This window comes from Triticum urartu, chromosome 5A, assembly GCF_056163025.1.
Source record: "Triticum urartu cultivar PI428250 chromosome 5A, HENAU_Tu73, whole genome shotgun sequence".
Lineage (NCBI taxonomy): Eukaryota > Viridiplantae > Streptophyta > Magnoliopsida > Poales > Poaceae > Triticum > Triticum urartu.
Window position 1 is genome coordinate 543,125,291 of NC_141877.1, and position 13,940 is coordinate 543,139,230.

The window sequence follows — 13,940 nt, forward strand, 5'->3', positions numbered from 1 at the left end:
AGCTAATGGACGATGCGGGGCAGCCGGGGGTACCAAGAACCGGCGGGGAGATGCGGCGGTGGCAGCGGCGGGGAGTGAGGCGGGAACGGAAGCTGGAGGAAATGGCTTTCGCGCAAGGGAAGGGGATCCGGCAAAAATATGTGTGGATCTCGTAGATATGACGGAAACGACTCGAGTATGCAGAATCCCACATCAAAAAGTCAAGATGGCCGATTATAAGGGGTCTGTTCGGGCCGGAAAAATCGGCCATGTCCTGTGCACCGGCGTCTATTATTTGGGATGCCCCGGTTTACGGTATCTGATGCTCGCATGACATCCGGAGCTGATTGGGTGGTGTCCCTGGAGCTGAGTTGCCACTCTGCCGGTGCTGGCTCGGCTGGTCAACTGGTTGAACAGTGCTCCAGCAAGCAAGCCGCGGGACGGGAGCAGCGAGGGGAAAAGGGGGCTGGAAGAAGACGCACGCCAGTCCGCCACCAACCGCGGCGTGCGGGTGCGGGCGGAGTCCCACCGAGCAAGAAGAGGCAACCAACCACCACGGTTGGGGTTGGGGTTGGGGTCACCGTCCGCCCGCCCGCCGGACGCGCCAGCGACAGCGACGAATCCATCAATCCGCTTTGTTTTGCCGCCGGGCCGCGCCGATCCGGTCAGCGCGCGCGTCACGCCCCACTCCCCCGCCCCAGCCCCAGCCCCCGCTCCCGCTCCCCGCCCCGCCCCGCCCGCTCCCGTCGGCTAATGCGGTCCGACGCGGCGCGCGCCTCCACTCCCTCCCGCCCTCGCTGTCCGTGGCGGGCCTACCTCACGCGGGCGGCAGTTGGCAACCGTGGCCGCGCGGGCAGGCGGGCGGAGTCCTCCCTCCCCTCTCTCCCCCACTTTCCCCCTCCCCCACGGAGCGGAGCGGGATCCTTCCCCGCCCCACCTCCCGGCCCCGGCCGCCACCCTCCCTTTTCTTTCCGAGCTCCAACCAAATTCCCTCGCCCTGCCGCCGCTGCCGCCGCGGCCTAGGCCTTGACTCTTCTCCACGACGCCGCGCCCTCTCCCCCACTGTCTTTTGACCGCTCCAAGCTCTTTCTTGCTTCTCTTCCCCCCCTGATCGCGGCTAGCCATGGGGTTACGAGGGACACAGCGCCTGCTTTGAACGCAGCTGTTCGTCCGGCAAAGACACGGCACCCGCTGCCGCATCATAACCGCCGGCCTGCCCTTTCTGCTCCATCTGGGAAGTTAGCTCCTCCCGAAATTCCCTCTTTCGCTACCCCTGGGAAAAGGGGAGGAAAAGGCGCCATCTTTTCCGATCCCAGCTTCAGGGACACACCATCTTCCCCTGATCGCTCACGCGGTAGGCTTCCGGCTTCGAGAATCGAGTGGAATTAAAGCTCTGGTGAACCGGTTTTGAGCTTAAGGGGCAGATCCCCGCGCCGGAGGGGGATCTTCTCGCCGACAGAGTCAGACGGTCTCGGTCCAACTGCCCCCTGCCTCTGCATAAGCTCTGTTCCAGCTTTGTGGTTCCGTCCTTCCCTGCTCTGCTGCGGCCTCGATGGACAGCCTCCCCGACGGGGCGGCGCCGCCCGCGCCGACGCCGCAGCAGCAGCAGCCGAAGCGCGACGAGTGGAGCGAGAGCGGCATCTCGCGCCTGCTCGAGGCCTACGAGGCCAAGTGGCTGCTCCGCAACCGGGCCAAGCTCAAGTGGAGCGACTGGGTCGACATCGCCCACGACGTCTCCGCCCACTGCTCCTCCTCCGACCACGCGGCCTCCAAGCCCGGCGCCGCTGCCGGGGGCACCGCCAAGACCCCCAACCAGTGCAAGAACAAGGTCGAGTCCATGAAGAAGCGCTACCGGGCCGAGTCCGCCGCCGCAACGCGGGCCGGATCAGCTGGGGTGGCCAGCGCCTCCGGTGGCCCGTCCTGGCGCTTCTTCGGCCGCATGGACGGGCTGCTCAAGGGCCCGGCCGCCGGCTGCTCTGGCCAGCCGCAGGCGCAACCGGAGCCGAGCTACGATGGCATCGTCCAGCCGCGAGCCCCCCTGAAAGCAGAGCCAGAGGTCGACGCCGAAGCAGACACCGCCCTCCAGCAGCCGCCGGACACAGCAGGGCCGCCCGGGGCGCTCTCCGAGCTACTGAGCGCAGACGCCAACGGCTCCGCGACGGTGAAGGCCGAGAAGACCGTCGATCTGGCCACGCACAAGGAGAGCGGCAGGGCGGCTGACAGCGACGCCGCAAATGTGAGCTCTCCGCGGAGCAAGGAGGTGGAGGTGGGGGTGAACGACGACGGCGCCGAGGAGGTGGACACGCCGAGAAAGAGGAAGAGCCCGGAGCTGGACGTCGCGAGGAGCATCGAGCTGCTGGCGAGCTCGTTCGTGAAGATCGAGCGGGCCAGGCTGGAGGTGTACCGGGACACGGAGCGGATGAGGGCCGAGGCCGAGGTGAAGAAGGGCGAGATGGAGCTGAGGAGGACGGAGATCATGGCCAAGACGCAGCTGCAGATCGCCAGGCTCTTCGCCAAGCGGCTCAAGGAGTGCGTAGGCAGCAGGAATGGCGGCAGCTCGTCTCAAGCGGACACGCTTGCCAAGAAAGGCGAAAATGGTTAGTCCCAACTTACATCTAACTTACCAGTAAGATTGCAGCCGCACTGATTATATTCAGTGCTGCAAGAACATCCTAAGTAGTGTGTGGTGTGAAGTATGGATATGCAGAAGTGCATTTCGGGCTTCATCTTACACTCTATCGCTGTCAGTCAATTGCCGCAATCATGCTATGGCTGGAGTTCCTTTTCTATCTGGTCCTGGAAAAACATCACTGATAGAATGGGAAATTGCAGCATGAGGTTATCCTTGCACTAATATGGTACTAGTAGCTACTAGGAACGGAGGATCTCCGAATTCACTTTAATTTTTGCTTCAGATGTACCAAAGCAGCTTTACTGTGATGGTTAGGACACTTTATGAGCTTGACTGATACTGAAATACTGTACATTTCTGTGGAACGGCTGAACTTCTGAAGCCTTTCCTTCCTATAAAACCTACCATCTCATTCTACAGCATTGTTCTACCATTTGGCTGAGGCTAAATGCTGTCCGCGGTGTGCTGCTATGTATGACTCCATTTGGGTTGTTTTCTTGGCAAACACAAAGAGAAAAACTACATGTGAGAACTAAAATCTTGGTATAAGAAGTAGCGTCAGCCCCTCTGCTAGAAGAACCCAATATTGGTGGTATTCTGAGTATCTGCTTACTGACATAAGTGCAGACACGATACTAGGATCGGATTTTCTTAACTTGTAGGCAGCACGGCTTGATTGTTAACATATAACGCAAGCTTGTACTTCCTTCGTTCCAAAATAGATGACCCAACTTTGTACTACTTTAGTTCCATTGCAAGTTGGGTCATCTATTTTGGAACGGAGGGAGTAATATTTAGTTCCATTGCAAGACTGTATAGTAGAATTCAGGAACTGTGGTAATGCAGGGGCTAAACTATAATCTCCTCGTTAAATAGATCACAGGTCTAGTGGTACTATATGCTATAAAAACCTCGACCCTGTGAGACGATGGACAATTATAGAACTTAATCTTTGGATGATATGAACCTGCTGCCATGAGTCGCCTACCAGGGTCGACACATACATTCTCAAAATTTAGGCGGGCTTATTTAGTTACAAGACCGATTTTCCTTTTATCTTATGAAAAGCAGCATGTTGTACGGTCTGCTGACATCCTGACTCTCTTTTTTTTCTTTCGAACCGTGCACGGTGCAGGAGAACTGCATGTAACTTATCTTGTTTTCTCTTCAGTTTTCAGTTCTCTTCTCACCATTTTGGCTTATGGGTTTCAGGTTCAGGGTGACTGGCCAATCAAAGCAGCTATCATTCTCTTCCCTCGGCATCGCACAGGTTCTAAACACAAGGCCGGTATCACACCATTCATTTGCAAAAAATGTATGTCTGATTGATTCAGCCTCATCATGAGTGAAGGCATATAGTTAGCGGTAAAAATCGAAACACAATAACGGAAGCGTCGGTTCCCCTTTCCAGCAGGGTGTTAGAAGATGCAGTTTTACAATCAGGAGTAGTTTGCTAGTCCGAAAAATTGTCAACTTGCATTCCTACTGAAAGTGTTTTACTGACAACCACTGTAAGATGCTGTGGTTCTCACTTCTCTCTCAGTGCTGGAAGCCGGATGCTTGAGGTGGTATGGTGTTTGTGTGGTCGTTGATAGTACGATTCATTCGTGTACTGAATGCATCATCCACGGCTATCTTTTCCATATATGTAATATATGCATCATCCATGCTCTTACCTTTTTCCACGTACTGTATATGGCTTAAAAAGTCATTTTGTTTTGAAACTTTTCAGATATAAGGTGACGGGGATTCATTTTTTTGACACCCTTTTTGCCAAAAAAATATATCCATCTGCGAGTGTACCCGTGAAAAGCCCCCAATAATTTACCTCAGTAACATGACCATGTACCCGTGAAAAGCCCCCGATAATTTACCTCAGTAACATGACCATGTGGTTAACTCAGATCGACACCACCCTGGAGGCTGGATCGGCACCATCCCTGGAGGCTGGAGCAACGGATGAAACAAATTTTGTTCTTAGTGCCAAATGAAAATAAAAAAATTAGTGTCAATTACACCACTGGTGTTATAATTTAGAATAAATGGTCAATTTAGTGATAAAACTTGAGGTGCACATTTATGTGGTTCAAAAACTTGGTTTGACGTTGCAAATACAGTGTTGTGTATGCCTAAGACGGTAACTAGGCGTGGCAGCATGACGTGAGACCCGCTATAACTGGAAGTAATCTAGGTGAAGACGCAACCGACCCACTCAGGGAAAGGGATGAGTGGCGATAGTTGCTCCAGCCCGACAGAAAACAACAATGCAGAAAATGCTGGATAAAATCGTTGAGAGTGGTGGAGTGGCTCTACTTGATTCAAACTTCGAACTAGCAAGTATAAGAAAGAAGAGGAGTAGTACTGAAGATGATTGATAGCTGAAAAAATAGGCTATCATAAATGAGCTACCAGGCTCCGTCAGACATAACGGCCCAAGTCGTCCATCTCTGTCTGATCTGTGATAACGTTAACTGACGGAGTTAACTGACCAGTGGGTCATTTTCTGTTAGACGAACTAGGAATACGTCTGTAGCTAGACCTCCTGCTGCACTGATCACGAGATATATGTATAGTACAGATTCCGGGATCACCATAACTCGGGCTCACATTAGTGCTTTTGTTGTAATATGGACTTCTTTCTTTCTTATCTTATGTTTTAATCCGTTGCGTTGACTTAAATACTAGAAATTTTATAGTAAACATTTTTACTTTTTAATTCTATATTCTTTTTTTCGAATCACAATATAATTAGAATATTTTTTTCTATTGCCTAGATAGCATAATTAATAGGATAGTCATTTCCCCAATTTAGTATGTATTTATTTACTCTTTTCCTCAAAGAGAAGAAAATCCCGCTGTTTAATATGAATTTTTTAACTATCTTTTTGGTAACTTTCTAGGTAATACTCCTTAAACTTATCATTTCTTGAAAACGAAATCCTTTTATGTGAGAATTAGAATAAAAGAAGACCGAACTGTAGTGTGTGTAGTTGAACGAGTTGCACATAATCATGATTGTAGTGTCACATAAGTTGTATTAACTAAAGTAAAAGACAGACAATGGAAAAAAATCATGGAACTTTAACTCTAGAAATGAAATGTGAATATGAAATGACACATAAGTTTTACAATGTGCGGTCATTTAATTGAAAGTTGTTTTCAAAAACAAAATTGAACTAAATAAATTAGCGGATAAAGAAGCAACATCTACTAAGAAATAGACACTCCAATATATATATTTGTGTTTCATATATGCTTTAAACATCTTCAAATGTTGGAGATAGCTCTGAAGTGCATGATCGAAAAGATATCATGGTAGTAGCTTCCAGTGCATAATCAGATATAAACAAAAAAGAAATATCTTTTTTAATTGGAAAGTTACCCCCGATTTATTCTATGTTATCGGCTAAATTCGAGTTCAACGCATCCACTTGACTAGCTCGTTAATCAAAGATAAAGTTGTTATTTATATTTCCTTATATCTTGATAAATGTTTATTATTCATGCTAGAATTGTATTAACCGGAAACTTAGTACATGTGTGAATACGTAGACAAAACAGAGTGTCCCTAGTATGCCTCTACTTGACTAGCTCGTTAATCAAAGATGGTTAAGTTTCCTGACCATAGACATGTGTTGTCATTTGATGAACGGGATCACATCATTAGAGAATGATGTGATGGACAAGACCCATCCGTTAGCTTAGCATAATGATCGTTAAGTTTTAATGATATTGCTTTCTTTATGACTTATACATATTCCTCTCACTATGAGATTATGCAACTCCCGGATACCGGAGGAACACCTTGTGTGCTATGAAACACGACAACGTAACTGGGTGATTATAAAGATGGTCTACAGGTGTCTCCGAAGGTGTTTGTTGGGTTGGCATAGATCAAGATTAGGATTTGTCACTCCGAGTATCGGAGAGGCATCTCTGGGCCCTCTCGGTAATGCACATCACTATAAGCCTTGCAAGCAATGTGACTAATGAGTTAGTTGCGGGATGATGCATTATAGAATGGGTAAAGGGACTTGCCAGTAACGAGATTGAACTAGGTATGAGGATACCGACGATCGGATCTCGGGCAAGTAACATACCGATGACAAAGGGAATAATGTATGTTGTCATTGCGGTTTGACCGGTAAAGATCTTCGTAGAATATGTAGGAACCAATATGAGCATCCAGGTTCCACTATTGGTTATTGACCGGAGATGTGTCTCGGTCATGTCTACATAGTTCTTGAACCCGTAGGGTCCGCACACTTAACGTTCGAAGACGATTTGTATTATGAGTTATGTGTTTTAGTGACCAAAGATTGTTCGGAGTTCCGGATGAGATCACGGACATGACGAGGAGTCTCGAAATGGTTGAGAGGTGAAGATTGATATATTGGACGAAGGTATTCGGACACCGGAATGGTTTCAGGACATTTCAGATATTTATCGGAGAACCGAGGGGTTATCGGAACCCCCCGGGGAAGTATTGGGCCTACATGGGCCATAGGGGAGAGGGGAGGCAGCCCACAAGGGGTGGCCACGCCCCCCTCCCATAGGGAGTCGGAATTGGACTAGGGGAGGGGGCGCGCCCCCCTTTCCTTCTTCTCTTCTTCCTTCTTCCCCCTTTTCCCCTTCCAAGGGCACCCCTTTGAGACACACCAATTGTTCCAAGCCGTGTGCGACGTCTCTCTTCACAATTTACTCCTTCGGTTATATTCACGTAGTGCTTAGGCGAAACCCTGCGCGGATCACATCACCATCACCGTCACCATGCTTGTTGTGCTGACGAAACTCTCCCTCGACCCTCTGCTGGATCAAGAGTTCGAGGGACGTCATCGAGCTGAATGTGTGCTGAACTTGGAGGTGCCGTACATTCGGTACTTGATCGGTTGGATCGTGAAGACATTCGACTACATCAACCGCGTTAACCTAACACTTTCGCTTTCGGTATACGAGGGTACATGGACACATTCTCCCCCTCTCGTTGCTATGCATCTCCTATATAGATCTTGCGTGATCGTAGGAATTCTTTTGAAATTGCATGCTACGTTCTCCAACAGTGGTACCAGAGCCAGGTCTATGCGTAGATGATATGCACGAGTAGAACACAAAGAGTTGTGGGCGATAATAGTCATACTGCTTACCAGCAACGTCTTATTTTGATTCGGCGGTATTGTTGGATGAAGCGGCCCAGATCAACCTTACATGATCACGTTCATGAGACCGGTTCCACCGACAGACATGCAGCTTGTTTTGCATAAAGGTGGCTGGCGGGTGTATGTTTCTCCAACTTTAGTTGAATCGAATTTGACTGCGGTCGGTCCTTGTTGAAGGTTAAAACAACACACTTGATGAAAAATCATTGTGGTTTTGATGCGTGGGTAAGAAAGGTTCTTGCTATAAACCCGTAGCAGCCACGTAAAGCTTGCAACAACAAAGTAGAGGACGTCTAACTTGTTTTTGCGGGGCATGTTGTGATGTGATATGGCCAAGACATGATGTGATATAAGTTATTGTATGAGATGATCATGTTTTGTAAAAGTTATCAGCAACTGGCAGGAGCCTTATGGTTGTCGCTTTATTATATGAAATGCAATCATTATGTAATTCCTTTACTTTATCACTATGCGGTAGCGATAGTCATAGAAGCAATAGTTGGTGAGACGCCAATGATGCTATGATGGAGATCAAGGTGTCAAGCCAGTGATGATGGAGATCATGATGGTGCTTTGGAGATGGAGATCAAAGGCACAAGATGATGATGGCCATATTATGTCACATATTTTGATTGCATGTGATGTTTATCTTTTTATGCATCTTATTTTGCTTAGTATGGCGGTAGCATTATAAGATGATCCCTCACCAAATTTCAAGGTATAAGTGTTCTCCCTAAGTATGCACCGTTGCTACAGTTCGTCGTGCCGAGACACCATGTGATGATCGGGTGTGATAAGCTCTACGTTCACATACAACGGGTGCAAGACAATTTTGCACGTGCAGAATACTCGGGTTAAACTTGACGAGCCTAGCATATGCAGATATGGCCTCGGAACACGGAGACCGAAAGTTCGAACGTGAATCATATAGTAGATATGATCAACATAGAGATGCTCACCATTGAAAACTACTCCATTTCACGTGATGATCAGACATGGTTTAGTTGATATGGATCACGTGATGATTTAGATGACTAGAGGGATGTCTATCTAAGTAGGAGTTATGTAGTAATATGATTAATTGAACTTAAATTTATCACGAACTTAGTCCTGATAGTTTTTACATATCCATGTTGTTGTAGATCAATGGCCCGTGCTACCGTTCCCTTGAATTTTAATGCGTTCCTAGAGAAAGCTAAGTTGAAAGATGATGGTAGCAACTACATGGACTGGGTCTGTAAGTTGAGGATTATCCTCATTGCTGCACAGAAGAATTACGTCCTTGAAGCACCGCTAGGTGCAAGGCCTGCTGCAGGAGCAACTCTGGACGTTATGAATGTCTGTCAAGCTAAATCTGATGACTACTCGATAGTTCAGTGTGCCATGCTTTACAACTTAGAATCGGTACTTCAAAGACGTTTTGAACGCCATGGAGCATACGAGATGTTCTAGGAGTTGAAGTTAATATTTCAAGCAAATGCCCGAGTTGAGAAATATGAAGTCTCCAACAAGTTCTATAGCTGCAAGATGGAGGAGAACAATTCTGTCAGTGGACATATACTCAAAATGTCTGGGTGTCATAATCACTTGACTCGGCTGGGAGTTAATCTTCCGGATGATAGTGCCATTGACAGAGTTCTTCAATCACCGCCACCAAGCTATAAAGGGTACGTGATGAACTATAATATGCAAGGGATGAACAAGACAATTCTTGAGCTCTTCGCAATGCTAAAGGTTGCGGAGGTAGAAATCAAGAAGGAGCATCAAGTGTTGATGGTTAACAAGACCACTAGTTTCAAGAAAAAGGGCAATGGGAAGAAGGGGAACTTCAAGAAGAATAGCAAGCAAGTTGCTGCTCAAGGGAACAAGCCCAAGTCTGGACCTAAGCCTGAAACTGAGTGCTTCTACTGCAAAGGGACAAGTCACTGGTGTTGGAAATATGCCCTAGAGGCAATAATAAATTAGTTATTATTATATTTCCTTGTTCATGATAATTGTCTTTATTCATGCTATAACTGTATTATCCGGAAATCGTAATACACGTGTGAATACATAGACCATAATATGTCCCTAGTAAGCCTCTAGTTGACTAGCTCGTTGATCAATAGATGGTTACGGTTTCCTAACCATGGACATTGGATGTCGTTGATAACGGGATCACATCATTAGGAGAATGATGTGATGGACAAGACCCAATCCTAAGCCTAGCACAAAGATCGTACAGTTCGTATGCTAAAGCTTTTCTAATGTCAAGTATCATTTCCTTAGACCATGAGATTGTGCAACTCCCGGATACCGTAGGAGTGCTTTGGGTGTATCAAACGTCACAACGTAACTGGGTGACTATAAAGGTGCATTACAGGTATCTCCGAAAGTGTCTGTTGGGTTGGCACGAATCGAGACTGGGATTTGTCACTCCGTGTAAGCGGAGAGGTATCTCTGGGCCCACTCGGTAGGACATCATCATATGCGCAATGTGACCAAGGAGTTGATCACGGGATGATGTGTTACGGAACGAGTAAAGAGACTTGCCGGTAACGAGATTGAACAAGGTATAAGGATACCGACGATCGAATCTCGGGCAAGTAACATACCGCTAGACAAAGGGAATTGTATACGGGATTGATTAAGTCCTTGACATCGTGGTTCATCCGATGAGATCATCGTGGAACATGTGGGAGCCATCATGGGTATCCAGATCCCGCTGTTAGTTATTGACCGGAGAACGTCTCGGTCATGTCTGCATGTCTCCCGAACCCGTAGGGTCTACACACTTAAGGTTCGGTGACGCTAGGGTTATAGAGATATTAGTATGCGGTAACCCGAAAGTTGTTCGGAGTCCCGGATGAGATCCCGGACGTCACGAGGAGTTCCGGAATGGTCCGGAGGTAAAGAATTATATATAGGAAGTGCTATTTCGGCCATCGGGACAAGTTTCGGGGTCATCGGTATTGTACCGGGACCACCGGAAGGGTCCCGGGGGTCCACCGGGTGGGGCCACCTGCCCCGGGGGGCCACATGGGCTGTAGGGGGTGTGCCTTGGCCTATATGGGCCAAGGGAACCAGCCCCAAGAGGCCCATGCGCCAAGAGAGAAAAAAAGGGGAGAGTCCTACAAGGGGAAGGCACCTCCGAGGTGCCTTGGGGAGGATGGACTCCTCCCCACCCTTGGCCGCACCCTTCCTTGGAGGAAGGGGCAAGGGCTGCGCCTCCCCCTCTCCCTTGGCCCTATATATAGTGGGGAAAAAGGAGGAGCAAACCAATCCAAGGCCTGGCGCCTCCCTCTCCCTCCCGTGACACATCTACCTCCTCCCGCAGCGCTTAGCGAAGCCCTGTTGGAATCCCGCTACTTCCACCACGCCGTCGTGCTGCTGGATCTCCATCAACCTCTCCCTCCTCCTTGCTGGATCAAGGCATGGGAGACGTCTCCCTTCCGTACGTGTGTTGAATGCGGAGGTGCCGTCCGTTCGGCGCTAGGATCATCGGTGATTTGAATCACGACGAGTACGACTCCATCAACCCCGTTCACTTGAACGCTTCCGCTTAGCGATCTACAAGGGTATGTAGATGCACTCTCCTTCCCCTCGTTGCTAGTCTCTCCATAGATTGATCTTGGTGATGCGTAGAAAATTTTGAATTTCTGCTACGTTCCCCAACAACTGGAAGCGGAACTGCCCCAAGTATTTGGCGGATAAGAAGGATGGCAAAGTGAAAGGTATATTTGATAAACATGTTATTGATGTGTACCTTACTAATGCTCGTAGTAGCACCTAGGTATTTGATATTGGTTATGTTGCTCATATTTGCAACTCGAAATAGGGGCTACAGATTAAATGAAGATTGGCTAAGGACGAGGTGATGATACGTCCATTTTGCATCATGCTTTTATATCGATATTTATTGCATTATGGGTTGTTATTACACATTATGTCACAATACTTATGCCTATTCTCTCTTATTTTACAAGGTTTACATAAAGAGGGAGAATGCCGGCAACTAGGATTCTGGGCTGGAAAAGGAGAAAATATTATAGACCTATTCTGCATAGCTCCAAAAGTCCTAAATCTCCACGGAAGTCATTTTCAGAATATATAAAAAATATTGAGCGCAAGAAGTTCCGAAGGGGGGCCACACCCTGCCCACGAGGGTGGGGCGCGCCCTACCCCCTGCCTCGTGGGCCCTCTGGTGGCCCTCCGATGCCTATCTTCTGCTACATGGAGTCTTTCGATGAGGAAAAAAAATCATAAGCCAGCTTTCGGGACGAGACTCCGCCGCCACGAGGCGGAACCTTGGCGGAACCAATCTAGGGCTCTGGCGGAGCTGTTCTGCCAGGGAAACTTCCCTCCGAGAGGGGGAAATCATGGCCATTGTCATCACCAACGATCCTCTCACCGGGAGGGGGTCAATCTCCATCAACATCTTCACCAGCACCATCTCCTCTCAAACCCTAGTTCATCTCTTGTATCCAATTCTTGTCTCTAAGTCCGGGATTGGTACCTGTGGGTTGCTAGTAGTGTTAATTACTCCTTGTAGTTGATGCTAGTTGGTTTATTTGGTGGAAGATCATATGTTCAGATCCTATATGCATATTAATACCCCTCTGATTATGAACATGAATATGCTTTGTGAGTAGTTACATTTGTTCCTGAGGACATGGGAGAAGTCTTGCTATTAGTAGTCATGTGAATTTGGTATTCGTTCGATATTTTGATGAGATGTATGTTGTCTCTCCTCTAGTGGTGTTATGTGAACGTCGACTACATGACACTTCACCATTATTTGGGCCTAGAGGAAGGCATTGGGAAGTAATAAGTAGATGATGTGTTGCTAGAGTGACAGAAGTTTAAACCCTAGTTTATGCATTGCTTCGTAAGGGGCTGATTTGGATCCATATGTTTCATGCTATGGTTAGGTTTATGTGATGGCCTGGCTTATTAGGGATGATAGACTACTCATATCAATAAGGAATTCCTTCTTTTCCGGTAGCCCATTCGGATAGAACTCCAAAGTTAAGCGTGCTCAGCTTGGAGTAGTGTCAGGATGGGTGACCGACCGGGGGTTGCTCCCGGGTGCGCATGAGTGAGGACAAAGTGCGCAGAAAAAACTAGTATTGATCTGTGGGGCCAGTCTAGATCCCTCTAGGAGTAACGACCACCGGCGGGTGTGTCCGGGGCGTTACAGTTTACCTTCATACTTTTGTTGTAGTTGCGGATGCTTGCAATAGAGGTTAATCATAAGTGGGATGTTTGTCCAAGTAAGGAAAGCACCCAAGTACCGGTCCACCCACATATCAGATTATCAAATTACCGAACGCGGATCATATGGACGTGATGAAAACTAGCTTGACGATATTCCCATGTGTCCTCGGGAGCGCTTTTATCTATATAAGAATTTGTCCAGGCTTGTACTTTGTTACCAAAAGGATTGGGCCACCTTGCTGCACTTTATTTACTTTTGTTACTTATTGCTCGTTACAAATTATCTTATCACAAAACTATCTGTTACCTATAATTTCAGTGCTTGCAGAGAATACCTTGCTGAAAACCGCTTATCATTTCCTTCTGCTCCTCGTTGGGTTCGACGCTCTTACTTATCGAAAGGACTACGATAGATCCCCTATACGTGTGGGTCATCAAGACTCTTTTCTGGCGCCGTTGCCAGGGAGTGAAGCGCCTTTGGTAGGTGGAATTTGGTAAGGAAAATTTTATATAGTGTGCTGAAATTTACTGTCACTTGTTACTATGAAATTTACTGTCTACTTTGAGATTCCTTCGGGTATGATAGAAAAACTGCTAGCTAATCCTTTTGCAGGAGACAGAACAATGCATCCTGATGAGCACCTAATATATGTGGATGGAGTTTGTGGATTATTTAATCTTGCAGGTGTGCCCGATGATGTTATTGAAGAAGGTCTTCCCTTTATCTTTGAAGGGAGATGAATTGACATGGTATAGGCTATGTGATGATATGGGATCATGGAACTACAAATGATTGAAATTGGAATTTCATCAGAAGTTTTATCCTATGCATCTTGTTCATCGTGATCGCAATTATATATATAATTTTTGGACTCGCGAAGGAGAAAGCATCGCTCAAGCTTGGGGCAGGTTAAGTCAATGGTATATTCATGCCCCAATCATGAGCTTCCAAGAGAAATAATTATTCAAAATTTATA

The 13,940-nt window shown here is 47.4% G+C and overlaps 1 protein-coding gene across 2 annotated transcripts; it reads left to right on the forward strand.

Annotated features, from left to right (window-relative positions):
* The first annotated feature begins 448 nt into the window (after nt 1-448).
* On the forward strand, nt 449-4,296 carry LOC147972677 (sequence-specific DNA binding transcription factor). Of its 2 annotated transcripts, XM_087521595.1 has the most exons (2): nt 463-2,576; nt 3,824-4,296. In XM_087521595.1, exons 1-2 carry the CDS (start codon nt 1,532-1,534, stop codon nt 3,832-3,834), a joined length of 1,056 nt encoding a protein of 351 aa, XP_087377721.1. In that variant the 5' UTR covers nt 463-1,531; the 3' UTR covers nt 3,835-4,296. The 2 variants fall into 2 exon arrangements, with proteins under 2 accessions (XP_087377722.1, XP_087377721.1); XM_087521596.1 differs by lacking the exon at nt 3,824-4,296 and having other exon boundaries at nt 449-2,581.
* Nucleotides 4,297-13,940: the final 9,644 nt, after the last annotated feature.